The sequence below is a fragment of the Oryzias melastigma genome, linkage group LG12, assembly GCF_002922805.2.
Source record: "Oryzias melastigma strain HK-1 linkage group LG12, ASM292280v2, whole genome shotgun sequence".
Classification (NCBI taxonomy): Eukaryota; Metazoa; Chordata; class Actinopteri; order Beloniformes; family Adrianichthyidae; genus Oryzias; species Oryzias melastigma.
Window position 1 is genome coordinate 7943587 of NC_050523.1, and position 25674 is coordinate 7969260.

Here is a 25674-nt window from a genome sequence, read left to right on the forward strand (position 1 = left end):
CAGAATGTAGTACTGTTAAAAGTTATAAAGGCATTTTGTGAGTTTTTAGGACTATTTTGGGATTTAGCAAATATTTCAGCTACATGCTAGCTGTTTTGGCTAACTTGGGCGTTTTGTCATTTTTTTAGGCTAATTTGGCCTTTAACTAATATTTTAGTTATCAGTTTCTGCATCTTCAGCTGCCAATTTGAGCTTACAGCATTCACACTAACATTATCCCAGGTATTGCTATATTTCTAGTTTTTAATTAGTTTAAAGCTAATGATGGTTAACCCGATCAGTCGACTCATAATCGTTTGTGGCAGCAACACTAGGCACATTCAGGCGCTCTTCGTCACGATGTTCTTGAAAGTGAAACATCATTTACGACACAAAACTTGCATTTTTACAACGTCTCTGAGGAAGGAGAGGGCCCGGGTTGATAGGACAAACCCCTCCTCCAGAGATGCACCGCAAACAGACCAGTGTAAGAGTGGAGGTGGAAATTGGCGAGAAATCTTTGTTGACCAAACTGCTCCTTCAAACAGAAGCTCATCATGCATCTCAAACCTCAAAAATATCAGTCCAGTCAAAAAAAAAGAAAAAAACTGGATGAATTTTTGCTCAACAAGTCTAAAGACTGAAGTTCTGCTCTTCAACTCATGCAGGAGCTCATGCATCAGAATAGTGCAGCACTGACCTTCATCTGCTGCTCCTGACAAGCCCAACAGGGAACTATAATTCATCTACCAGTGTTCCAGAGAGAGGAGGGGGGATATTTCACTGATCTGACAGGAATCGGATTGGTGGGTTGTGTTTTTTGCTCTTTAGTCGACTCACCTCCAAGTTTCCTCTGGCTTTCTTCAAAACTCCGTGGGTCAGAGACACTGAAAAGGAGAAAAAAAAAAGTTTGAGTAAAATATAATTTCAGTAGAATGTAAATAAAGTTTTAGTTATCATCCGTACGTTGATCAATAATGACCCTCTCCATTCCCTCCTTGAGCTGGTTGGTGGTGCGGAGTCGTTTAACGGCGCCGATCAGCATCCTCTCCTGCTGCGACAGTCTGCTCTTCAGCCTGGCTATCTCAGTTTTCAGGAGCTCATCCTGATCCAGAGGATAACACACGGATTAGACTCTTCATTACGTCGGACGTTTAAGGCAGTATTAGTGACTACCTGCTGGTTGGAGCTGCTCTCCCCTGTGGGGAAAGCAGCCGGCAGAGAGACCCTCCACAGCAGCTTGAGGAGGCGGCCGGCCTCATCCAGGACCTGCTGCATGGTGTTTGTGCTGCTGCACAAACTTTTCATTTGCTCCTGCAAATACAGAGCACTTATTATGGTTGCATTTGCAGCAGCTGAACTTAGAAAGTCATGAATTGTGAGGTTACCTTGTCGGGGTTCTGCTGTTTGAGCGTGTGCAGACACTCCTGCAGCTGGGCGTCCATGCTGCGTGACAGCTGCCGACCCTCGGAGATCTGCTTCCGGAGAGCGTTGTAATCCTCGATCAAACCCAAAACGTGGCGCCCGCTGCGGTTGGCCCACATCCGGTGGCCCGGGACCAGCCGGGAGGGACGGCCAGAGACGCCGTCGCTGGAGCTGCTGCTGGCCGAGCAGTCAGAATGAGCGCGCTGCTTCACGTCTGAGGAATCGGGACGCCACGTTCAGAGGAGTGACCTTCAAACAGTAGATTTAAACGGCGTGCAGACTCTTCTCACCGTGAACAGTGGTGCGCTTGTGACTCTGGAAGGAGTGATGATGAAGATCGTAGCCTTCCCGATCCGGAGACCGACTTCTTTCATCTGAGAAATTCAGAAAAATTGATGTTATTGTAGAAAAGATATAACTTTCTTAATAATAAATAATAAAGTTACCTGGAGAGGACAGCAGGTAGTTGATGTTGATGGTTTCAGAGCGACTGGGAGCTTGCAGCAGCTGCTCCTCCAGTTTCTGCCGCAGAGCCGTGTTGGTCTGGATGCTCCTCTCCAGCTGCAGCCTCAGGTGTCTGATCTCTGACAGGAGCTCCCGGAGGTCCAAAGAGCTGCTGGACGGGTCAGAGACGGGCGCTTGGGTCGGCTCCTCCGAATCTGCACAAAGAGAAATCACATTTTCATTTCCACAAGTGTCAGCTAAGATCACAGCCATTTTGTTTAGCTCATGTCACATTTTTGACCTGGTTAGAAAAATACAGCAAGAGACAAAAATACTAAACACACTGAATCAAGTAGGTTTGGTTTAAAATTTGTTACATTAAATACAAAATAATTGGGACAAAGTTAAGCAAATAAAACAATAAAGAAAGTACCTCCATGTTTGCTGAGGTCCGTTTTCATTTTTTCGTAAACCTTCAGCTCCACCCGCAGCGACTGGAGGAGATGCTGGGAGTCGGACAGCTGCTGTCTTTGGAGCTTCACCTCGTTCTGCAGCCTGGAACAAACACAATAAAACGCCACAAGTTCAAGAAAATGTCCTGAAGTCAGTCAAACACTGACAGATTTTCACTGTTTGTGACCCTTTTGAAGGGTATTTAATTTATTTGCAGTGTTCTTTTGCAGTACCTCTTTTGCCGTTTTACTGATTTTTTTATATTTTTTTTAAAACATTTTTTACAGTGCACAGTGTTCCTCTGTCATGATTGGCTAAAGATCATGTTAGTCATCTCCTTTAATACTGCGTCTCATGTACAGAATTCAGTTTGCCAAATCTACAAAAATCTTCAATCATGATCAGATTTTTGTTTTCATTCACTAATACTGAACTTATTTTCTATTTAGAATTGAAATTTGAGTCTAAGCAAAAGAAACAAGTGTGAAAATATTCACGTCTGTCTGAGAAAAGTACAGTATGTAGTGAGGGGTTTTACAGCCTTAAAACATCTAGAAATATTGTAAAAAATAAAGCCCACTACTTTGTGAATTATTTTTAGAATGCAACTCCCATGAAAAAAAAGTTCCTAAATTAGTCAATTTTATAACTTCTTTATACATTGGAAGATGAATTGAAAGCTTTTTTTCTCAAAAAAAAACCCTCAAATTATTTTTTTTCTGAAGTTAATTGAATAAAGTTTATACATTTTACTAAATGAACAACAGAAAACTAGATGCATGTGGTGTAGAATCATTCCAAAAATAATAATAAACAAACATGAAACTTTTAGTGTTTTTATGACAGCAGTAGTTTGACTAAACTGTACAGATCTTCTTATTCTTTTTTACTGGACGTAAAAAAGAATAAACTGTTTTCATGCAAAACTAGAATAAAAACATGCAGCTGGACAGTTTAATGGAGGAATAAAGGAATCTTACACAGGGGAGTGTTAACTTCTATTAGCTATAAAATGAGAGCAGCAGGTGAAGTGAGGGAGAAAGGGAGAGGAGTCGTGGTCTGAGGGTAAAGGATCCGGGTTTTAGGTTGCAGGAGCGCTCATCTGGGTCATGGGGTAAACATCCCATCATTGAGGAGCGTGCATACGCCTCACTCGGGTTTCAGTGTGATGCTAATGACTCTTTATGAAGCTCTAGCGTACCTGTGCAGCTGCTCTTTGCTGGCGTGTAGAGAATCCTGCAGAAGGGACTTCTCCTGGCTGCTGTGCTCCAACCGCTCCTGCAGGCGGCTGTTCTCCAACCTCAGCGTTTCACACTCCAGCCGACTCTGCTCCAGCTTGGCGCTCCGCCGAGCCAGAGTCTCCCGGAGCTTCTCGTTCTCCTTCTGCTTGTCTGGAGAAGAAATACATGGGTTAAATAGTAAAAGTTTGATGCATTAACCTCATCGATCGTTTTATGTTGTAACACAGGTGGTTTTACCTCTAGATCCCACGTTGAGCTGCTCCTTCAGAGCTTGGTTTTGACCCCAGAGGAACTGCACCTCGTTGGCCAGCTGTCCCTGCTCTTCATTGCCATGAATGAAGATATTAGTGGCTGTTGTGCCAAAATAACAAAAATATGAAACATCATGAATTAAAGACCACAAGAGGAATAAAATAACCCAGCATTCCAGTTTTGCAGGTCTACCTGGGTCTTTTTCCACCTCGGCCAGTCTCCTCTCCAGCTGCTCTCTGAGGCGGTCGTTGGTGCGAATGCTTTCCTCCAGCCGCTGCCGCAGAGCTCGGATCTCCAGTAGGTGTTCTGCCAGCAGGTCTAACAGAAACACAGCAAAATAAAATGATTTTAGTGTTCGTTTGAGCATTAAATTTTCACGTTTTTGTATATATTTACCCATATACACCTGGGTATCTGAGTGTAGTCAAGGAATTGGTCAAGAATTTTTGTTTATGTCTTTCCTTTTAAAATACTGTGTTTTTTACTATAAGTCTAAAGGAGTATAAATCACAGCTGCCAAATAGTGGAAAACTTTGTTTATTTAACCCTTTAACACAGGAGCTTCAGTGTTTATGTTTTTTAATTTACTGTAACTTTTCTACTGTTGACACGATCCACGTGATTCCAGTAGATTCTGAAGGAGAAAAGCGGCTCGACGAGCCGCTTTTCTCCTTCGGAATCTACTGGAATCACGTGGATCCTGTTAACCGTTAAAGGTTTTGTGTTTAAGCGACCCGGTGACACCTCGGGTGTTAAAGTTAAATAAAAAGTTTCCTAAAAGTTTTTCATTCTAAATAAAGTAAAACTTATACTTATTGCTAAATGGTGTATTGCATTATTTTGGAAGAATATTCACCGACCGACTGTTACCCATCTCTTTTATCCACTAGAAAAAAAATTACATATATATTGAAGAAAAGTTTAAAAACATTTGGAACTCATTTATTACGTACGTAAAATACTTGAACTTTCTGGAGGGAGTGGACACTGTGGTTCCCAAACATGGACATTTTTGATTTGTCACATCTATATATTTTGACAGTGAAATAATAATGTTTACTCGCGTCTGTGGTATGTGGCAATATCTTACCAATTCTGTAAAAGGGAACTGTGTTGTTTTTTTTCATGGCATTGTTAAAATATTAATGTTTTGGGGGGAAAAATAAATATTTTGTGACTTATTTTTGTGAAAAGTTGGAAAAAAAAAGTGCAGGGAGTTCCTTGGTGCTGTATAAAGTCAAATAAAAATGTAAATAAATAAATAGCCCCCTGAAATGTCATCAAGTAAATTAAAAATGGTAAAAACAATTAGATAAAAACGTGACTTAAATGGTCAAACTAAGACAAAACCACAAAAAAAGTTTGTTTCTGCTTTTCTAAAAACATACACAATGTTTTTAGTAATGAAGTGGGTCATGTGACCAAAACCCATGGAGATTGGCTACTTAGACACCAGTCATCTTCCTCCATGTAAATCCACGACTTATACACTGAAAAATATGGTATATGACCTAAATAAAATATAAAAAGAGACGAATAATCGGACTATATTGACAAACCTCCAAAATAAATGTTGATGAGATCATGCGTTGCCACTTAAATAAACTAAAAACATGTTGACAAAATTAAACTTGATCAGGTTTTGGCCAAATGCAACAATCTGTGAAACGAAATCAGCATTTTTAAAGCCGACACCTTTTAGTTTTAATCAAAAAAACCTGCTGCTCTGTGATAACTCCGAGGTTGAACCTCACGTTTACCTGGATTCATAGTACGAGGCTCGTCTGCGCCGCCGCGTCTCTGTGAGGTGATGTCGCGTCGGTGCACTTCCTGCGGTTCTGAAACTCTGTCCCGGTCCTGGTGGTGACAGCTGGTCTGGGCCATGATGGAGCGGTGCAGGTTGAGCTCGCTGCGCAGGGTGGAGTTGAGCTCCTCGCTGCTCCTCAGCTGCTCCTGCAGGCGGCCGTTCTCCCTTCGCAGACCCTGGACTCTGCTGCCGGCATCCCTGTGACCGGACACGCCCTCCTCTGAAGCTCCTCCCCCCAGAGACGAGGCTGCTGCTGTCCACTCAGCATGGTGCTGATGGCCTGAATATTCAGGAGAAAAACAGATAAATTCAACCTGAACACAAACTGTCCTGAGATAATCTGCTCTAGCTATGATTTTAAACTTATTTCTGAATCCTGAAAGCTGAAGCTCCGATCTCTTCAGGTGAAACTAGTAAACCGGAACGTCTCCCACAAGTACGACCAGCCCACGAACAAGCTGAACCACTTCAGCTCTGTAATAACCTTTTCCCAGGGGAAATGTGAGGTAAAGACTGAACCGGATAGCTCTCACTGAATAATGCAGCTTCAGGCAGAGGCCGGCTGAAACTGGAAACCAGTTCTGCTCTTGACCCACAACCCTTTGCTGTGTGTCTGGCTTCACTGCAGCAGAACAGATCGGAGTGGAAAATAAGTGGGGAGGCAGACAGCCGGTGCCCACCAACAAGAACTCCGTTCAGTGACCTCGGAGCAAGAGATGGAGATGTTCATATTTAATGGAGTTAATCCGGCATGCATCTGTGACACCCAAGACTTTAATTGGACGTAGCTGTTAAACCCAATTACAAGTCATTTGCGGATTATTTTTTTGTGAGTGGAATTTCCAATGTGGACTTGGTAAACACCTTGTGCGGTGAGGCTGCTGCGGCACGACGAAGCCGTCCCGTCTGAGAGGCAAATGTCAGAGTGAGAGCTGTGGTGGCTACTCGGACTACGGCCTCGGATCTGGTTCTGAAGGTTGTGGATGAGCTGATTCTTCTCCTGCAGCTCCTTAGCCAACCTAGGAGCAGGAGTAAAATGTCCCGTTAGTGTGAGCTGGTGACATGTGTATAAAAGAAAAGAAAAGAAAAAAAACACCCAAAAGAACTGAGAGGTTTAAGACAGCTTTGAGTGGAAACACACAGCAGGAGCTCGGCAAACGTCATGCTGCACGCCCGGTTCTGAACCCACTCACAGGTCCAGCTGCTCCCTGGTGCATTCAGCCAAGATGAGGTTCTGCAGAACCAGGAAGCCCACGTGCTGCTGCAGCAGCTCCCGCTCCCCCTCTAGCTCCGTACGCAGATTATCTATGTCCTGCTGAAGGCTGGACAGGTGTTCAGGAGGATCGCTCTCACTCATGCCTGCCAGGTGAAGCTCCCCAACACTGAACGGAGCAGCAGTCCGTGTGCTTTAAGGTTTTGGAAAACATCTTTCATTTCTGCTTTAACCAGGCACAAAGTAAATTCATTCATAAAAATCAGGCTGCAGATTCTACAATATCACATTTTTTAACAAGAGGAAAAGAATAGAGTAAAATAATTGACACAGGTTATCATGTCACTATTAGAATCAGCGGGGAACAGTGACCTAGATGAGCATTTTGTTTGGGTTGGTAATGAAACTGGGTCAACAGCAGGATACTGGTTAGGATAGTGTCGACAATAACACACACCAAGAGTAAAAAGAAAAGAAAATCCCCAATATGGTGACAAATAGAGTAAAAACTATAAACTGAAAATGTTTTAGCCAAAAAAAAAAAGACGTTCTAAACAAACATTTCCATAAATACAATTGTGACTTCATGTTTTTAAAGATAAAATCCTCTTTAAAGGCCAACTACAACTAAATTTTCTTCTATTGTAAAATTGTCCCCAGTGGTCTTTTAATTATAATTATGCAGTTTTTACCCAAAAACCAGAGTCTCTTTAAGGCATATTTTCTGTAGAGCAGCAAGAGCTCTTTAGAAATTTGCCTCCGATTAGCTCAGCTAATTTGTTTACACTCTCTCCTGCTAGCTTATAGCAGCTCACTAGCCCAAGCTAACATTAGCGTAGCAACTATATATGTCAGAGCTATCCAGCTGTACAGTTTTAAACCAGATGCCAGCTTGGACAAGATACATGAATATATTAATGGATCTATTTGTCTGCAAGTGGATGCTTCAGAACTGTAGTGGAGGAGTGAGATTTTGGCCCGCCCATCGCAGTTGCGGCATCACAAACCCAAGCTTTTTCTAACCACTACTTTTCATTTGATCCAATACGATTTGAAAAAAGAAATACTCAGAAACACCATATTAATTTTAAAATAATTTATGTCCTAAATTATGAGATGAATAAAGCAAGAACATGTTAAAGACATGAAAAAGACCGTTTTTGTTGGAGTGGGTCTTCAATAACTTACATTTTTGGGTTTCATATAAAAATAAACCTCCAGACTGACACAGCAAAAAAAAAAAAAAATTACCGGTAACTGCACAGTAACTCTGAAAAGCTTGTTAAATGTTATTATATCCCATTTGGCTTTATTGAAACAGAAGCTAATCAGACAGAAATATGCTAAATGTTTTTGACTTTAGTCTTAAGGTTTTCACTTCAACTTCAGTTCAGTTAAATTCTGTATTTCAAATCAACTTCTTTATTAAGTATTTTATGGCTTTTATGGTTAATCATTTGTACATTTTTACCCTTTCCAACTATTAATCTGTGCAGTGCCTTCTCAAACTATTACCCACAGCATTTCCTTTCATTTTTTTGTTATATTTTAATTGTTAATACCTCTAATTTATTGTGTTTCATGACTTTTCATTGTTCTCTACAATCAAAGGGAGAAGTTTAGTTCCAACTTTAAACTTTATGCTTTCAAAAAAACATTAGAGATAGATTAGAGAAAATATTAGAGATAATATGTAGAAATATAATTTCATAAAAAGTATGTAGTTAATGCCACTGGACCTGTTGTAGGTAAATAGAATTAAATGAGGGTTGTGTAGACAACTGTTTATGTAAATGTGTATGTAAGTTTGTATACATGTCGTTAATATTTATGTAAAAGATCATTTTAATTTTCCTTGTTTGATATATTTGTTTTAATATTGTTAATTTAGCAATAGGGGCAGATAATATAAGTTTTCCTCTTTCTGCTCCTTTAACTGTTTTGTATTTAGTGTTATTTCAATGACATGTATTGTTACTAGATTAAATAAAAATTAGAAGAAAAAAAAAACCAATCATGTTTGTTGTCAAAAATGTGAAATTGTTGTGCTACACAAGCAGAAACCTGATGAAATCTAACTTCTAAAACAAAATGCAATGCAGAAAAATAAATATATATTTTTTAATGCATACTTGCGTGACAGCTGCAGAGCTGCTACATCCTCATCCACAGGAGTCTCCCCTGCAGGACACAAATACAATAATCAGTGGCAGTGAGCGACAAAAGCATCCATTCATTTGCAAACACATTCATATTTAACGCGTCTGTGAGGTTTTGATCCTCAAAGGTAATCAACAGTTTATCGTATAACTGAGGGAAGCAGCTGCTACCTTTGTCCAGGCGTCCCTCCAGCCTGCCTAATATGGTGAGGCTCTTGTCTAGCTGCTCTTTGACCACCTCCCCCATGTGGCAGTCCACCTCCCCAGCATGCAGCAGCTCCTTAAAGGCCTTGTTCAGCTCCTCCAGCTGCTGGCGGTGCAGAGCTCCGAGCCTGCGGCTCTCCTTGATCTGCTGGCGGAGCTGGGACAGCTCTCTGGCTTGTGACTGGACAAGAGAATCCAGTCTGCAGACGACGGTGCAAATTAAAATAAAAGGTTAACACTTTATTTATTAAAACCTCAAATACTGTCTGTTTTCTGTAACCTGACCTTGCAGGTGATGTGGAGCGGCTCCGAGCATGCTGCAGCTCACTCATGCTCCGGTCCTGGACCTTCTCTCCATCCAGGTCTTTACCAGGGAGGCTGCTTTTGTTCTTTGACTGACCCTCACCCTGCTTCCCTTTTGGTTGTCCGCCCCTACAGTTCCCCTCTTGGCTGCGCTCCACTTTGAATGTTCCTTCTGGTTCCCTGGTGGTGAATGGGTCGCAGATGCTGGCGGCTGGAGAGATGCTGGAGAGAGAGTTCCTGCGCAGGAGGCTTTGCATTTGAAGGATCAGTTTGCTCTGATTCTCAAGCTGGACCTTCAGATCTCGGATTTGTGCTTGAAGCTGGAGAGGGTCTTCAGACGCACCGTAGTCTTCAAAAACTTGAAAACCTTTCTGACTGACCTAAAACAGACACAATAGCATAAGATGGTATTAAAGTTTTAAAAGTTGACATTCCGCTAGCTTTTTGGACTATCTTGGCATTTAATATGATTTTTTTGGGTTATTTTGGAGTTTAATATTTCTGCTACATGATAAAAGTTTTGGCAAATTTAGGCTTTTTAAGACTGTTTTGGAGTTGGATTAATATTTACACGCTAGCTGTTTTGGTTATATTTGCTTTTTTTCATTTTTTAGGCTATTTTGAAGTTTACTTATCTTTTCGGCTACATGCTAACTGTTTTGGCTAACCTACGGTTTTTTAGGCTAATTTGGCATTTAGCTAACGTTTTAGCTGGCTATCAGCTTCAGCGTTTTCAGCTATCAGCTTCAGCCTTTTCAGCTATCAATTTCAGCATTTTCAGTGGCCAAATTCAGCTAACGACATTCACACTGGCATTATCGCAGGTAATGCTATATATCTAATGCTATTTATTTAGTTTTAGAGTGTTCACCTGAGTGACACCCCTGGCATAAGATGTAGAAGAGCATAAAGCTCTGGAGCAGAGATATCTGATAAAACCAAAGTGAAACGTTTTTGGTTTGAAAACATTAAGATGATTACCTTGGCTGAGCTGAGAGCTGGAGAACTGGGATACGGAGTGCTGGAGGATGAGTCCAAGTTTTCCGTTGAGGAGAAAGTGTTGTGTTTCAGCAAAGGCAGACTGGAAGCACTGCAGCTGGGGTTCACAGCCACCTCAAGATCTAATGAAACAGGAACAGAGACGTATCAAAGTGAAGAAATCCAGTCTGTAAATGAAGAAACAGCTAGAAGGAAATTCAAGAGGTTAATAAGAGTCCAGAAATATCCCCAGATGTCAAAACAGAACATGCAAGAATTTGAAAGTGCAAGACATTATTTGGTCAGTTTAAATTTCAGAAATAGTGCAGGAAACTGGGAAGGAGATCGTGTCAGTTTTGAGATCCACACTGAAGACACCTTAAATCCCTTTTCATGCAGAAAACTAAAGCTTTTCCATGTCTGGAATTAGTTTCCACTCAGCTGAAGGCCGTCTGTCTACCTGTGCTACTGCTCTCTTCCCTATCATTTTCACTCTTCACTGCAGTTTCGTAACCCAGGTCCTGAAAATCCACCTGCACGGCTTTGTCGCCCTGCTCTGGAGCTGGCGTTGGAGGCAACACAGTTCCAGTTAGTCATTGTTTTCGCTATTCTGAGGCTATTTGTTTTTATTTTATTATAACAGTGGTGTTATCTCACCTTTCCGTGCGGTTTCAGGGGATGCTGTGAGAGCAGCGGCCAGCTTCTCCTCCAGGGTTTTACAAGTCTTCTTCTTCTCTCTCAGAGCTTTATGCAAAGCTTCCAGTTGGACTTGAACGTTCAGTGGTAACCCTTTGGCTCCTTGCGGTGTTCCTAGAGCTCCGTCCTGCTTTTTGTGGCCCCTCTCTTCTTGTAGAGAAGCTTGGAGGTCAGATATCCTGCGGGTGTGATCACTGAAGAGCTTGTAGAGGAGCCAGAGATCCTGATGGAGCTTCTGCCCTACTGTTCCAGTTACAGAACTGCAGCTGGTAGACTGAGTCAGCTGTTCTTTGTCTTGCAGGGATTTTTGAAGTGTGTCTAAGCTGGCCTGCAGGTCCAGGTTTATTGGAGAGGACAGGTCTGCATTTGCACAGTGAGCTGCTAAGGAGGCAACAGCAGACTCTGCTGCAGTTAAACAGTTCAACATAACTTTAAACATTTTTTCATCTAAAACCGTTTTACTAAAATCTTCTAATGAATCAGGGTCTTCTTTAGAATCCTCGTCAAGGGAATCTGCTGATATTGCATTTACCCCTGACAGGAGGCCATTAGTGCCGACATCACTCGTGCTGGCACTGGGCGGAGCAGCAGCTTTGGCGACCCGTAACTGTTCTTGAAGCTCTGCGTTGAGCCGAGTTTGCTCTAAAAGCGCTCTTTGCAGCGAGTCTGCGTGCCGCTGAAGCTCACTGAAAGAGTCGCCAGACGCCACCGTGACGCCGCTATCATTTCTGGAAGATTTCCCTGTTTTGTCTTCACTGTGAGGTGAGGAGGAGGAGGCCTTCTCCTTCATCTCCAGAAGCTCCATTAGCTGGTTGTTGAGCTCCTCCTTCTCCTGAACAGCTTGCTGCAGCTCCATGCATCGTTTTTGCAGGGAAGCATCAAAGTCAGAGGCAGAACCGAATCCCGGCTGACTATCCAGACTGCAAGCGGTCAAGTAGGCGATGGTGGACTGAGCAGCCTGCAGGGCCGACGTGTACTGCTGGTTCAGACGCTCCTTCTCCTGCAGCTGCGCGTGCAGCTCCTCCCAATCGGCGAGCTGCTCATTCAGCTTGTTGATCAGAACCTCTTTCTCCTGGCACTCCTGGTGGAGGAGCTCCAGCTGAGTAAGGAGAGTGGAGTCAGAGTGGGCGTGGCCTCTGGTTTCTGAGTCCCCGTGGGACTCGGATGAGCTGCAGCTAGGTCGAGTCCATTGCAAAGTAGAGGAAGGAGAAGTGTTCTGATGGAGTGCTGATGGAGAGTCGGGGGCAGTGAGTGTTTCCTGACCAAAGACATCATCTAAATTAGGTTGCTGAGTATCAGTTTCCTGCTGCTCAGAGTTCACAGTCTGACTGCTGCAGCTGGTTCCTGCTCTGAGCTTCACCGGCACTGGGAGACGGGATTTGACACCAGCCAAAAAAAAAAAAAAATTACATTAAAAACCATTTATGTAAAGTGGATTGTCTTTCTTGCTTCATCGCTTTACAGAACTTACCCTGTGTCTTTGTTTAGGAGTCTTTTTCTGTAACTCAGGGATAGGGTTCTCCATCTTTTGTGCTGTAACTTCAGCAGATAGAGAGATTCCCCCCTCTGTCTTACAACCAAGAGCTTCAAGAGTTTCCAAACTCTTCCTCAGATCCGCTGGTCCATCACTGCTGTTTCCAGAAGCATCTCTGCTCTCCTTCTCTTTAGACTCAGTCGATTTGTGTTCCTTCAGAAGACCGCGCAGCTTTGCATTGTCTGATCTAAGATGAAGCAGTTCCTCTCTGGAAGAAGAAATATTTAAAGGCCTTAATGTTTATAGAACTGAGATAAATTGGCTAGAAAAAGCGATTTTTGAGCATTTAAGAAAACCTTACCTTAGATGTGAGACTGAATGAGAGCCACAATCCTTTAACAGAGACTTAAGAGCTACTAGATCCCCATTTCTTTCCTCAAAATCGTTTTCCTTTGTGTTCGAGTGAGTATGCTCTCTACTCATAACCTCAGTCCTTACGCATCCTTCTGATGCAACCTAAAACAAACAAAAACAAATAAAGTATTTTTTATTAAATATCAGAAAAAAGAACAAAAACTGCTAATTTGACAGTAATCCAACACTTCACACCTCTTCAGGCGTGGTTCCAGTCAGTGCATTTTCATCCTGATCAGAGAAATGCATCCTGGGAGCTGGCAGCTGCATCTCATGTATCATCTGAGGCTGCTAGAGTAATGGGATGGGAGGCGAGTGTGACACGTGACTTGGTAAAACGAAAAACTTAAAGAGGGAACATAATCCATAAAACAGTGCACAGCAACAGCAGAATGGCATGGTGTGTCTAATGTAGAATGGTAAAGAAGAGGCCGTTTCATGGAACACAGAGATAGAAAAAAAAAAGGGACTGATTAGGAAAAAGAAGGGAAGAGGATAGTTTCTACAAGACAGGAAGCATACTAGAGGAACGACAGCGCTACAAGGCAGAGACATTAGTAACACACTAGATAGGAGACAGATTAGTTCAGCAGTTAGACGAGAGCTAGTTAAGGAGGATGTCAGACTGCGGCATGATTCAGGTTCATTTTAACTGGAAGAGTCCAAATCACTTTCATCTACATCTAGCTTTCCTTTTGGGGCTTCTAACCTGCTTCCACAGACTTCCACCGGTTAGATCATCACCGTTCTTGTCTGGAACGGCGTTCTTCGTTAGGCGGCTTTGCAGGTCGTCGTTTAAAGCCTGCAGTCTACTGACAGATTCTTGGAGCTCGAGAACCTTCATCATAAAGAAAACAACTTTAATCAGTTCATTTATTCTGACATCATTTATTTCTGGTGAAACCATAAACTCAAAGGTTTACTTTTTGTCTGAGCTCCTGAGCGGAGAGTTGGGAGAAGCCGTCGTCGTCTGACCCTTCTCCCACGCAGATACTCATGTACGAAGTCTGATCTCCAACAAAACTTAAAGTATCGCCTGAGTAGAAGACGATTAGGATTAAATTATTTTTAAAAATACACTAAATTTATGACAAATATTGTGTTTTGCAGTCATACCACAATCAGTGGCTCCTCCAACACCTCCACCGCGGTTCTGAATGGCTCCTAATCGAGCCTGCAGGGATGCGTTCCAGCGCTGGGCGTCTTCGAGTTGATGCCTCATGCTTTCCAGCTCTTTAGGATCAACCAGATCCATACCTGAACACAGAGAACGGTATTTTAAAAAAGTAAAATCAGAAAAGTTCATTTAAAGAAGTCAGACTCAATTCCCTATAGACAAACCAGATCCGTTTGATATCTGTATATATTTACTCCCTAAATTGGATTTAGGTTTTGGCACTATAAATGTCACTTTAGCATATTTTTCTTATAAAAAAAAAAAAATTAAAAAGATACAAAAAACATAAATTACAAATAAATTAATAATTTAAAATTCTTTTAACTCAATATATTTATATTTTAACTGGTTTGAAAAAAAAAAACATACGAGTTAATAGTGTAAATTAAATCAATATTACTGGTTATGTAAAATACTTTAACAACAAAACTGTTTATGAATAATAAATCTGATCATGTCTAAAAAATCAAAATGTGATCTTTGGAGTTGAAATTTAATATATTCGGTATTAATCTTTAATCCTGCCCCACTCATTGGTCACGGTTTTAAGGGGCGCCCCTTCTGTCCAGACTGTTAATCACAGCAAGTATCTCTTAAGGTTCTGACTCCTTTAGTTTGGGTTTAAATCCTTATTAAGGTGATAATTCTATTCATCCACCTTTAAAACCATCTTACATTATTACCCTGGAGCACAGTTCCTGTCAGAAACAATCAAATACAGCTGTAAAAAGGCCAAATTAAGTGTGATTAATTTCTGTAACTGATTAAATTAAACAGAGAAGACATACCTATTAAAGTGACCAAAAAAATCAGAGTGTGAAACCCCTAAAATAACAGAAACATATTTTTTTTCAAGCTTAACTCTGGACCATATCAAATTATATAAATTTAATTAGGAGATGTGGAGTTTTCCCTTTTCCTCAGCTGCTTGTGTGTAACCTTGATTTATTACTTACAGCTGACCTATTTCTACACCTGGAGTTTAGTTGACAGGGTTGTGAGAGGAGCGTGCACGACAGACAAAATGATGATGAGTGATTAACGGTAAACAAAATGTGTCTCTTTTAATCTATGGTGGTGGTGATGAGAGATTCTTCTGTTTTAGTATGAGTTTTATATTAAATGCATATTGTAATGTTTTCAGAAAAACAGAATAGAAGCTTTTAGTTCATTTGTTAAAGTCATTATGTCAAGAGTGTTTAAATAAAGTGACAGATGGCAGAACATGTTAGATTAATGACCGGCTGGAGGAATTAAAGAGCTCATGCGAGGGACAAACAAACAAATGATTGGTAAAAACAAAGGTGAAGTGTGAGAGACAGAGACAGCAGGCCATCAGCAGCCTTTATTGGTTGTTTTATGAAGAACAAACTGTTGGATAAATACACTTAAGAGTGACAGACAATGAAGCAACATGTACAAAGAAAGCATGCAGATGAGAGGGTGATGATAGAAAAAAATAGATAGAAAGGACACAAATGTATAGGTGTGCATGCTAAATCAACTTCAACATGAAAACAACACGTGTTTGAGTGATCCTCCATGAATGACTTTTACATTTGTTCTTTCCTTTCTTTTAAAGCTTTAGTCACCATCGTCATCAATCACCCAATGTGTTTTCACTCCACCTTCTTTCATCTTGGCCCTGTGCAGTTCTTTCTCCAAGTCATCCCTTAGCTCCTCGTTGGCTTTTATGCCGTCTTCCAGCCGCTGCCGGAGAAGCTGCACGGCTGTCAGTTCAAGCTGCAGAGCGTGGAGGCGCTGGGCGCTGTGGAAGCAAAAGCCATCGTTGATTTATCCACAATCTTTCTGAGGAATTATCTTGTGTTTTTTTTACCTATCGTGTTCCTTTACAGTTCTGATCAGGCTGGAGTAAAGCTGCTGCTCAGCTCTTAGAGCTTTGTTCAGAGCATCATGCTCCTGCTGCAAGGCTGTCAGGCCAGGCAGAGACTAAAAGGTAGAACAAAAAGTCAAACGATTAAAAATAGTCCGTTAGATTCAATCTGACAACACGGTGAGCGAGGCTTTACTTCCTGTAGCCTGTCTCCACCGATTATTGTTCTCTCTCGCTGAGGGAGTTCAGGCAGTGACCTCTCCATGCCGGAGCTGATAACGTGTTCCTGGGTAAAAGCAACCTGACTGTCGCCGCCCGGACCGAGGCGCTGGTGGAAAACCTGTTCAAAAATGTCCTCTAGTATTTAAACTTCAAAGACTATTCTGATGCTGAACGGAGGATTCTTACGTTGATAATCTCCTCTTTGGTCTTCAGAGTAGCAGTCAGGAAGTCAATATTAGCGGACTGGCCTACACTGCGAGCCTCCAGCTCAGACAGCACCGTCTGCAGTTCAGCCAATGACATCTGAAATTTGAGATTGAGGGAAAATTAGAAAAAAAAAAAGATCAGCAAACTTTTGATGCACAGTAGAAATGAATGCCTCCATCTCGCTGACCTTCAGCTCATTTTCTCTTTTCAGGGCGTTGTTCAGTGCCTCTGTTTTCTGTGCCAGCTCCTTCTTCAGGGCAACGGTTTTCTTGGATAATGGAACGCCCTCCTGGTTTTCTGCGCTGTTTCTCCTCGACAGCTCGGCTTCAGTTCAAGCAAAGCAGAATTAAACGTATTACCACCAACTCCAGCTTTAAATATCCTGGGTTTAAAAGGTCACAGCGCCTCACCTTCCCTGCCGTCCAGCTTCTCTTGCATAATCTGGATGGTTTGTTTGAGCTCCAACACATGATCATGTTCTGTCTTCTGACTCATCTGTGCCAGGAACTGGTCTCTATCCTGACCGCGCTGCAGGAGCTTCTGCACATTCACAAAGATAATAATTATACTTTTTAAGGATATATACTCATTTAATTTACTGCAGTCCCTGGAAGGTTGAATTTCCTGTCACTGAGACAAGTTTACAGCTGAGCGATTCTTACATCAATGAGGCTGTCTTTTTCTGCAAGCAGCGTTCTGAGTTCTGCCGTTTCTAAATAAGTCTCCTGGGCTGTTGAGGAGCTTTGCCTCTCAGCAGTGGTAAGCTGGAGTTGCTTATCAGCCAGCTGCTTCCTGAGAGCCTGAATCTCCTGGGTACGCTCTGACAGCATGCGGTTGAAGTGCTCAGCAGACTCCTGGCGTAGAGGAAGAGCAGATTAAAGAAATGAGATTAGACAGTGTTTGCCCTCAACCCCGCACATATCAATATCCTTTTGTCTGCAGAGCTAGGAATTTACGATTTACTTTGTTGAGTTGTATTATTCCTGACCTTGAGAAGCTGGTCCTTGCTTCTGATGGTAGCCAACAGTCCTTCGACAGCACTCTCGTTGTCAGCAACTAGAGCTTCCCTTGCCTTCACAGCCTCAGCCAGCATCGCCTCTGTGACCTTTAACCTCTGGCCCATTTGCTCGGCGAGGTCCCGGGACTGAGACTGTGACTGGCTCAGCATCGATTCAGCCAGTTCCTAAAGGGGAAAAGAAAAACGTACATGAGACTCTGAGATCTCCATCGACCTGTTAAAGGGTCTATACCAGGGGTAACTACCCCCAAATGGTATTTTGATCCATTCACGCAGTTCTGAGTATTCCTCTAAAAACCTGTTCTCTGAGGACCAGCCCCTTCTAACCCACAAAAACGAGCCGATTCTCACGAGCTGATGTCACAAATCAGCTAAAGGCAGATACACAATATATGTATCCATCTTTGCAGAAGTTCAGGTGTTTGTTTTTGTAGGAGAAATGCAGACACGCTGCAGAGTCCGGCTACTTGATGATGTCATGAAATGGGCAGCACCCACAAGAAGCGAACTGCAGAGTTTTTGAGATCAAGGTGTCTTTCTTCCTGGTAGGAAAAAACTTACGAAAATAACTCATATTTTATAAATAATTTGTTCTTTAGTGTGCCAAAGGTAATATATGATCATATATAGATATAGTTTACTCTGAAAGGCTTCAAAAAAGCATGGTATAGGACCTTTAAATGGCAAACAAAAACAAAATAATGTGAAAACTTAATATAAAGGATAAGTTAAAGTCCTACTCTGATTATCTTTTTAGCTATTTTAAAAGTGTTGCCAATGGGTTTTTAATTATGATTATGCCATTTTTAGCCCAAATCGGGTAATTTTCTAGGACATAAATTCTGCAGAGCAGCATTAGCTTTTAAGAAATTTGGCTCCAAGTTGAGGGCAGGAAGATTAGCGTGGAGTAATCGCAATTTTTGTCTGATCCACGACAATTTGAATAAAGAAATACTCAGAAATGCAATTTTAAGCTTAATTTTCATAATATATGCATCAGAAAAATGCCACAAAAACATGTTAAAAACACCAAAAATCCAATGTTTAAGAAAAAAAGCTGTCAACTGACATCCATATCTTTGGTTTTTCCCTCCAAGGAGAGCTGCAGCTGCTTTATGATGGCGTCTTTCTCTCTCAGTGATCTGTTCAGATTATCTTCTACATCTTGCTTGGCTCTCTGTAAGTTCTTCAGAGTGTTTGCAAGATGCTGCAGCTCTACGTCTTTCTCCTTGATCAGACTGTCGAAATTCTGGAAGGAAAGACATCATTAAAGAGACCACCTTAACAAAAACATTTCTCAAATCAAGTCAAAGAAACTTACGTTAATAGTTTCCTCGTTATGAGCGAGCAGGTTATTTAATCTATCCAAGTCTCTTTCTTTTTCCCGTAATGTTAGATGCAGCTTGTGAATTTCATTGTCCTTCTCCTCAACAGCAGCAAATTTCTCATCAAGAGCTCTCTGTGAAAAGAAGAAAATGTTAAAATATATTTGTTTTTAAATTGAACAAACCACAAAGTAGGACTACCTACTTCTAGAGCGCTCTCCTTTTCTTTTAGCCTTTGCCGCAGCTTGGCAAGAGCACCCTCGTTACTGCTGGGACTTTTGCTTTCATCAAAGTTTTTGACCATGTTTATGTATTCCTAAATACAAAAACATAAGATTTAATTGAGAAAAAATCCTGCGAGACTAAAAAATAAAAAAAGTCTCTTTCTGTGACCTGTAGCTGCTGTTCTTTATCAGCCAGAGAAGATGTGAGCCGCTGGATGGTGACTTCATGGGCTTGAAGTTTCCTCTTGGTTTGGTCCAGCGCATCCTGGTACTGCTGCTCAAGAGCGCTTTCCCTTTCTCCCATTTCACCATTCAGCTTCTTTAGTTGATTGTTTAGATCCTGTTAAAAAAAATGACGGATTACAAAAATTTTTCTCAATTTTAGCAGAATTTTCATGTTTTCTTACATTCAGAGCTTTATCGCCTTTCTTCTTCTGTTGTCTCGCGTCTTCAAGTTCAGTCTCGAGCTGATCTTTAAGCTGCTGCAAATCAGAAAGCTCCTGCTCCTTCCTGTCCAGGGCACGCTGCAGTTTTTGGGCTTCAAGCACTTTGGCGTGATGCTCCCCTTGAAGTTGAGCCAGTTCTGTTTGCTTTTCCATAAGCAGGTTTTGGTGCTCCTCTACCCCCTGAGAAATAGAAAATAATTGTTCTACTCAACAACCTTTAATGACAATAACTCCAAAGCATAAGTCCTGTGAAGTACAACCAATAAACATACCTGGTATTTCTGCAGCTGGGCTTTGTGTGCTGCCTCTCTAGCCTTTGCCAAAGCATCATCCCTGTCCTCGATTTCATGACAAAGCTCAGCAATCTGTGAAATACATGTTGACACTCCATAGTACAAAACAGCTACTGTATGAATTGTTTAATGTTTTGTATTTTACCTCTTTTTCCTTTTCCCTTAGGACCTGAGTGAGACCTTGGATGGTTTTATCTCGCTTCAGAGCATTTTTCTTGTCAGAGTTGACTTCGTTCTCCATCTCCTCCAGCTTCCCTGACAAGATCTGTCCACACAAGGAGGAACATTTTTTAGGAATTAAGTAATCGTAACTGGACCATCAAATGACGTAATCATGTATTTTTTTCTGTACCTTGTTTTGGTTCTGAAAGTCCTCCAGTTTCTTGGTTAGGCTTTCATTGGTGCTTTTTACTAAGCTGAGATCTTCGTTCAGCATTTTATTGACAGACTCCAGACGATTAACGTCACTTTTCTATTAACAAAAAGAACAAACAGGGAAGGAAAAGACATAATTAATACTGGAATTGCAACAAAACGCACACAGACAGATCACAGATCAGCTTAAACTACCTTCATTCTAAAAGGAGTGTATTCGTCATTAAACTCCTCTGTAAGGTCGTGCATAGACTTCCATTCTGCCTCCCTGTGTCTGAACTTGGCTTGAGAGATGTCATGTCTTGACCTTCTCATGACAGGGATACGGCTGCCTGCTGGGGCAGACACTTGCTGCTTAGAGATGCAGCGCAGGAGCTGGATTAGGTCAGAGATCACAGATGGCTGACCTGGTGAACTGTGGAGCAGCGCTCTGGTCTGAACCTTTTCTCTTTGGTCTTTGGCTGCAGCATGTTTGAGAACAGGCACCTTTGAGTGTTTTAGCTGTCGTTTGGGTGGAGGGCAAGAAGGAGCGTCCAAGGAAAGGTCTTGATTGAGTGACTGCAGGGATGCCGAGCGGCCTTTGAATCCAGGTCTAGACAAGTTCCCCTTGCGGAGAACAAGATCAAGATACATGCTCTGTGAACGATGGCGGGTGCCTCCAAAATTCTTTAAAGCGGAATCGAGCCCGGGACCTGATCCCAGTCTGGTTCTTGAGCGTCCAGAAACTGCTCCTTTGCTGGCGATTCTGTCGAGGCTCACACACCTTCTCATGCGACTCTCAGCCTGACCACTTCCTCCTTCTCTGAACTGCAATCCCTCATGTGTTGACTGAAGTGCAGCCTCCTCATCAGAACTTCCCAGTCCAGAGAATCGGAGCGAAGTTCTGGTGCTCTCCCTGCTACGACTTCCCGGGTTGTTTTTGTTGTAGATGTGAACGATGCACTGAACAAGGTGCTCCTTCTCCGCCTGAATCTTCAGGACTTTGTTGTCGTGTTCCTCCTGCAGCTTGCTGATGTTGATATCGAACTGAACCACCTTCTCCAGCTGAAACACACACTTTCCGCAGAGGAACTCTCCACGACCATCTCGGATCACCTCCCGACCCAGAACATGGGAGAGAATGACCTGCAACTTTCTCTTCCCTGATGAACTGAAGATCCATCGGCACTGGCTCCCCACCAGGCGGACGCCACAAATGCGGCATGGGTCCCTCATGGCACCTTGGATCTTTTGCAATTCCCAACTTTAAGTCCCGAAAAACCTCTTTGACACCAGCGGTTTAATGCTCATCAGCTCTGGAGCCATAGAAAGCCATCTTTCGTTTTCTCTTGCTGCACCAGCAAGCAAAGCAAAGAGGAGAATGACTGAGTGCAAAGCTCTATAAGCCTTAAGCCTTACTAATCCCTACGTCTGCCTCTATTCCACTCTCTCACTCACATTCAGTCAGAACAAATCCTTTATGACTTCTGCATCATCTCCGTTAGGGTCGACATAACAAGCTTTTCCTAAATGGCCTGAAAAAGGCCTGTAGAAAGATCTGATGCAGATGTTGGTGATGGAAGCATTCAACCACACATATCCTTCTAGATTTTTATAGATAAAATCATCAATCAAAGAGAAAAAATCAAAACTATTCTCCCAGAATACAGTGCAAACTGAAATGTCACCTCTTTCTGGGAGGGAATATTTTCTTACCAATAATTACTTCAACTACTCGAAAATAATAAGGCAAAAATGTTCAGATTTTTACAGTTTTGTGTAACACTAAAAACAACTTTCATTCATAAAATAAAAAAGTCCACAAAAACTTTGACAGAAACTCCCTTCACAAACAAATATTATCACAGTTTAATCTAAATAACAAATCCAGACTCCACATGCCAAGATCTGAATATCTATAAACAGGGTGTCAACAGCAGCTGGGTTTCCATTTCACATATGCGCAAAACTATATCCAAATCCTAGAAATGAAGAAAAAACACAATTTCACAACTAAACTGTTTCCATTAAATCATAATTATGTGAAAAAACACAAACCAATTCACGCGATAAGTCATTCAAAACCCTGGCATGGATGAGAACAAGTATTGTTTAAAGGTGATTCACAAAAAAGTGAGCATTTAGGTGACGTTGCAGCAGTGGCAGCGCAGCTAAACCATTGACAGTCTATATATATATGTATGAGCCAGACACAGAGACACATGTAAGAAGCCTGTTCAGTGGTTTTAAAAATAAACGTTCTAACACCTAAGCAGCTAGACCTTTTTTTTCTGTTTGATAACACAACAAAATCCATTCAAATTTCTGCAACAGCACAAGCCCGCATCAACATCTATCAAAGGAGATGTTGGCGTCTTTTTAGGGTATAAAGCAGCGAGTGTAGCAGCTCATAGGAGCGGCAATGGATGACGCAGTTTTTGGAGATCTTGGTTGGTGATTTTGAGGAGGAGATGTGGATCCAACAATTCTGCATGACACGCTCAACTTTTGATGAGCTGTGATGATGTGGGACTTCTTGTAGCACCCGCTGTGCAGCGCTCAAGGCAGCCAGTTCCTACCAAGATCTGCATTTAAAAAAGTGTTTCCATTGCAGTTTTGCAAAATATGCCCATTTCAAAGCGGCTCAAAAACCACCTCCTCCAAGCACAAACACCTTTTTTTTCCTATAAATGTGAGTTCTTTTTTAAACTGTGGTGTTTTCATTAGATACATTTATTGTCCCAAATTTAATTTGCGCAATTTCATAGTTAATTGAAATGCAGCTAGAGATATAGAAATTAAATTTAAGACTTTTTAAGACCATTTAAACCCAAAATTATGACTGTATGTTTAAAGAAAATTACCAAGTTTAATTTAGTACATGCAAAAAATAAATAATGCAAGAACACGCCAAAATGATGTTTGATATTACCAAAATTATAAAATTAGCAGTAAAGTAAAATTATCATGATTAACTATTAGATAAAAAGCAATAATAGTTATTACTAATTAGTATTTACCAATTAGTTAACTTAAAATTTGTTTTTTTTTGTCATTATTAATTATTTAACAGCTAGTTTGAGAGTTTGAATTAGATTCACTAGCTTTGGTTAAACAGGTTTTTCTTTTGATTTTATGCCTGCGAGTACAGACTCTACCAGGAAACCCGACTTCTGTGAATGGTTTTTTCTTCTGCTTGTCTTTGCATGTGCGCAGTAAGAATTGGCAGTCATAATTCTTAACTCTTTTTTTGTCTTTTTTTCTTGACTTTCTCGTTAAGTCCCATTGCATTGATAGGAAAAAAATGTGAGACCTATCCACTCGGAGTTTAGGAGAATACCTTTTAAGGCCTTCTTTCAGTTAAATAACATTAAAGACATTTTAATAATAGTATGTTAACAGATAATTAAAAAAAATACTTTTTAGGGACCCAAGGTCACTCTGTATAAACATGCCACAATTAGCATAATAATCACCAGAAGATGAACAATGCTGGGTTTGTGACTTTAAAATTAGCTTTTTAATCCATTTACCGTTATTCATCAACTGTTTGTTTGTATTTATTGAAATACAAACTCTAGAAAATTTTAATTATTGTTCAACAGCCTCTGTACAGCATTTTTTTTATTCTTAAGGATATTTTTAGTGTGAAATATGCTATACACTAAGATGTTTGGAAAATTAAAACAAAAACAAACCAACCATGAATGGAAATATTGAGCATAATTTGTAAAAAACAAACAAAAAAAAAAACTCAAGTGATTTCAAGCAATAGTGCCTTCCTAGAAGTTTTTACAGAGGAAATATTTAGATTTGTAAGTAACTCAATGAGTTATTTCTTTTTCTAAATCACACACACTACAAAATTGCAATAAATCCTCAGTGTAACCAGCAGCAACACACTGACAGCCCATATTTAACACCACAAACAAAGAGCTTCCCTACTTCCTTAACCAAGAGGCAGAAATAGATTTCTCCCCAGAGGCATGCAGAGGTCAAAGACATGCCAAAAAATACCCCAATGAGTATTTCTCAAAGGTCACAAAAGAAAACAAACAACTCTCTAAAGCAAAAGGGGTGGAGCCTGAAAATATCTATCCTGTACAGAGACTTAACTGTTAGCGAGACCAGAGTTTCTCAAAATAAAAAATATGGCTTTTCTTTTTAATAGAACAAAATAATTGATAAAACAATATAATTGGAAAACTCAAATTGCAGCAGGACTTGTAACTGTTCTGTAGTAAATCAATGATACTCGTACAGGAATTCAGAGAAAAGACTTCAAACAACCACCAACCTGCTGCTCTGGCTGCATTGTTCCCTTCTCTCTTTGTAGCTCATCTCTTAATGCCTGTGGAGGAGAGAAGCTGCTGTTTCAGAAATGTGTTCTTATGTTTGAAAAACAAAAACATGAATGAAGTACATCGGCATGAACATCCTAAATTCACACCTGAATCTCATGATCCTTCTTCATTATGAGATCAGAAAAGCGTTCGCTGGACGGTGAATCTGTTTGCCGGTCTCTGCCGTTATTGTGATGGAGTGCAGCTTCTTGGTTCTTCAACATGATCTTGAGCTGCTCGATGATGCTAAAATGAAATCAAATATAACTTAGTATTGCTAAAGTTTGAAACTAAAAAACTCTGTTGATTCCTCCTCACTTTTCTTTCTCCTGGAGGGCTTGCTGCAGTTCCTGGGCGAGAGTTGGGGAAGGAACAGGAGGGAACGCACTTAGCGGGGAGAAGGCTTGGAGCTGCTTCTCCATGTTTATGTTCCTGAGTTTCTCCTGCTCAGCAATGGCTGCCATCTTCTCTATCTCTTCCTCGGCTGCTTGCAAGTTCTGAAAAAAAAAATATTACTAGATCAACAGATTGTTGGAGCTACAAATAGAATAAAACTGTTCAATGTTAATCAAAATAGCCATTCAAATGAAAGCAACAACTTGACTTAAATTTGCAGCATTTACCAAAGATGTGAAAGTCAAAAATGATGTTCTTTCGATCAATTATTTAGCTTAAGACATCTTAAAAAAATCCAAAATCCACCTGATGTCTCAGTACATCATAAAAAAAACATTTGTGCTTAAAAGCATATTAAGATTTTATTTAAAAGGGGACAATTAGTCAATATTTAAGTGATATTTGCTAAGAAAATCAACATTAAGTCATTAAACCAGGAATGGATTTTCCTTTGAATTAATTCATCATATTTTATTAAGGCAGGTAGTGGCTTTTAAAGTAAGAATGAATACATTTAATAGGAGTTTCACCTTTTTTTTATTTATATAACTGGTTATGTCAAAATAGTTTTTCAAAATCACATGATACTTTCAATTGGAAATTTTAAAAATACATTTTTTGGGAATTGATTTAGTATTTTGACAGTCCTAGTGAAATATTACATCCATACTCTAGTAAAACCTAAACATTTAGACTATTAAAAAAACAGGATTAACATTTAGAAAAACAAAATTTGAATGGAGTGCAAGAATAGAGGGATATAATAAATTTGCATTTATTCTACTCTTATCCA

General features: G+C 40.8%; 1 protein-coding gene across 7 annotated transcripts in view; it reads right to left on the bottom strand.

The window, feature by feature from the left end:
• Positions 1–25674, bottom strand: part of cdk5rap2 (CDK5 regulatory subunit associated protein 2) — a 33522-nt gene that overhangs the window by 1045 nt on the left and 6803 nt on the right. For 4 of the 7 annotated variants that reach the window (XM_024299712.2, XM_024299714.2, XM_024299716.2 and 1 more), the window contains exons 7-50: positions 24804–24982; positions 24593–24731; positions 24440–24493; positions 20141–20260; positions 19934–20053; positions 19768–19860; positions 19457–19675; positions 19219–19389; positions 19031–19141; positions 18822–18959; positions 18570–18749; positions 17471–17665; positions 17145–17336; positions 16893–17022; positions 16670–16806; positions 16462–16578; positions 16250–16393; positions 16057–16169; positions 15848–15987; positions 14159–14299; positions 13966–14078; positions 13752–13880; positions 13238–13333; positions 12990–13144; positions 12626–12896; positions 11116–12544; positions 10919–11020; positions 10462–10601; positions 9463–9860; positions 9145–9377; positions 8947–8995; positions 6466–6620; positions 5555–5881; positions 3987–4112; positions 3780–3893; positions 3503–3692; positions 2282–2403; positions 1851–2063; positions 1695–1778; positions 1368–1618; positions 1156–1293; positions 946–1084; positions 820–866; positions 680–725 (exon numbers count right to left, since the gene is read on the bottom strand). In XM_024299712.2, the coding sequence (XP_024155480.1) occupies positions 680–725; positions 820–866; positions 946–1084; positions 1156–1293; positions 1368–1618; positions 1695–1778; positions 1851–2063; positions 2282–2403; positions 3503–3692; positions 3780–3893; positions 3987–4112; positions 5555–5881; positions 6466–6620; positions 8947–8995; positions 9145–9377; positions 9463–9860; positions 10462–10601; positions 10919–11020; positions 11116–12544; positions 12626–12896; positions 12990–13144; positions 13238–13333; positions 13752–13880; positions 13966–14078; positions 14159–14299; positions 15848–15987; positions 16057–16169; positions 16250–16393; positions 16462–16578; positions 16670–16806; positions 16893–17022; positions 17145–17336; positions 17471–17665; positions 18570–18749; positions 18822–18959; positions 19031–19141; positions 19219–19389; positions 19457–19675; positions 19768–19860; positions 19934–20053; positions 20141–20260; positions 24440–24493; positions 24593–24731; positions 24804–24982 (7900 nt within the window). The remainder of the gene's footprint in view (positions 1–679; positions 726–819; positions 867–945; positions 1085–1155; positions 1294–1367; positions 1619–1694; positions 1779–1850; positions 2064–2281; positions 2404–3502; positions 3693–3779; positions 3894–3986; positions 4113–5554; positions 5882–6465; positions 6621–8946; positions 8996–9144; positions 9378–9462; positions 9861–10461; positions 10602–10918; positions 11021–11115; positions 12545–12625; positions 12897–12989; positions 13145–13237; positions 13334–13751; positions 13881–13965; positions 14079–14158; positions 14300–15847; positions 15988–16056; positions 16170–16249; positions 16394–16461; positions 16579–16669; positions 16807–16892; positions 17023–17144; positions 17337–17470; positions 17666–18569; positions 18750–18821; positions 18960–19030; positions 19142–19218; positions 19390–19456; positions 19676–19767; positions 19861–19933; positions 20054–20140; positions 20261–24439; positions 24494–24592; positions 24732–24803; positions 24983–25674) is intronic. The other 3 variants (XM_024299713.2, XM_024299717.2, XM_024299718.2) reach the window with 3 other exon arrangements.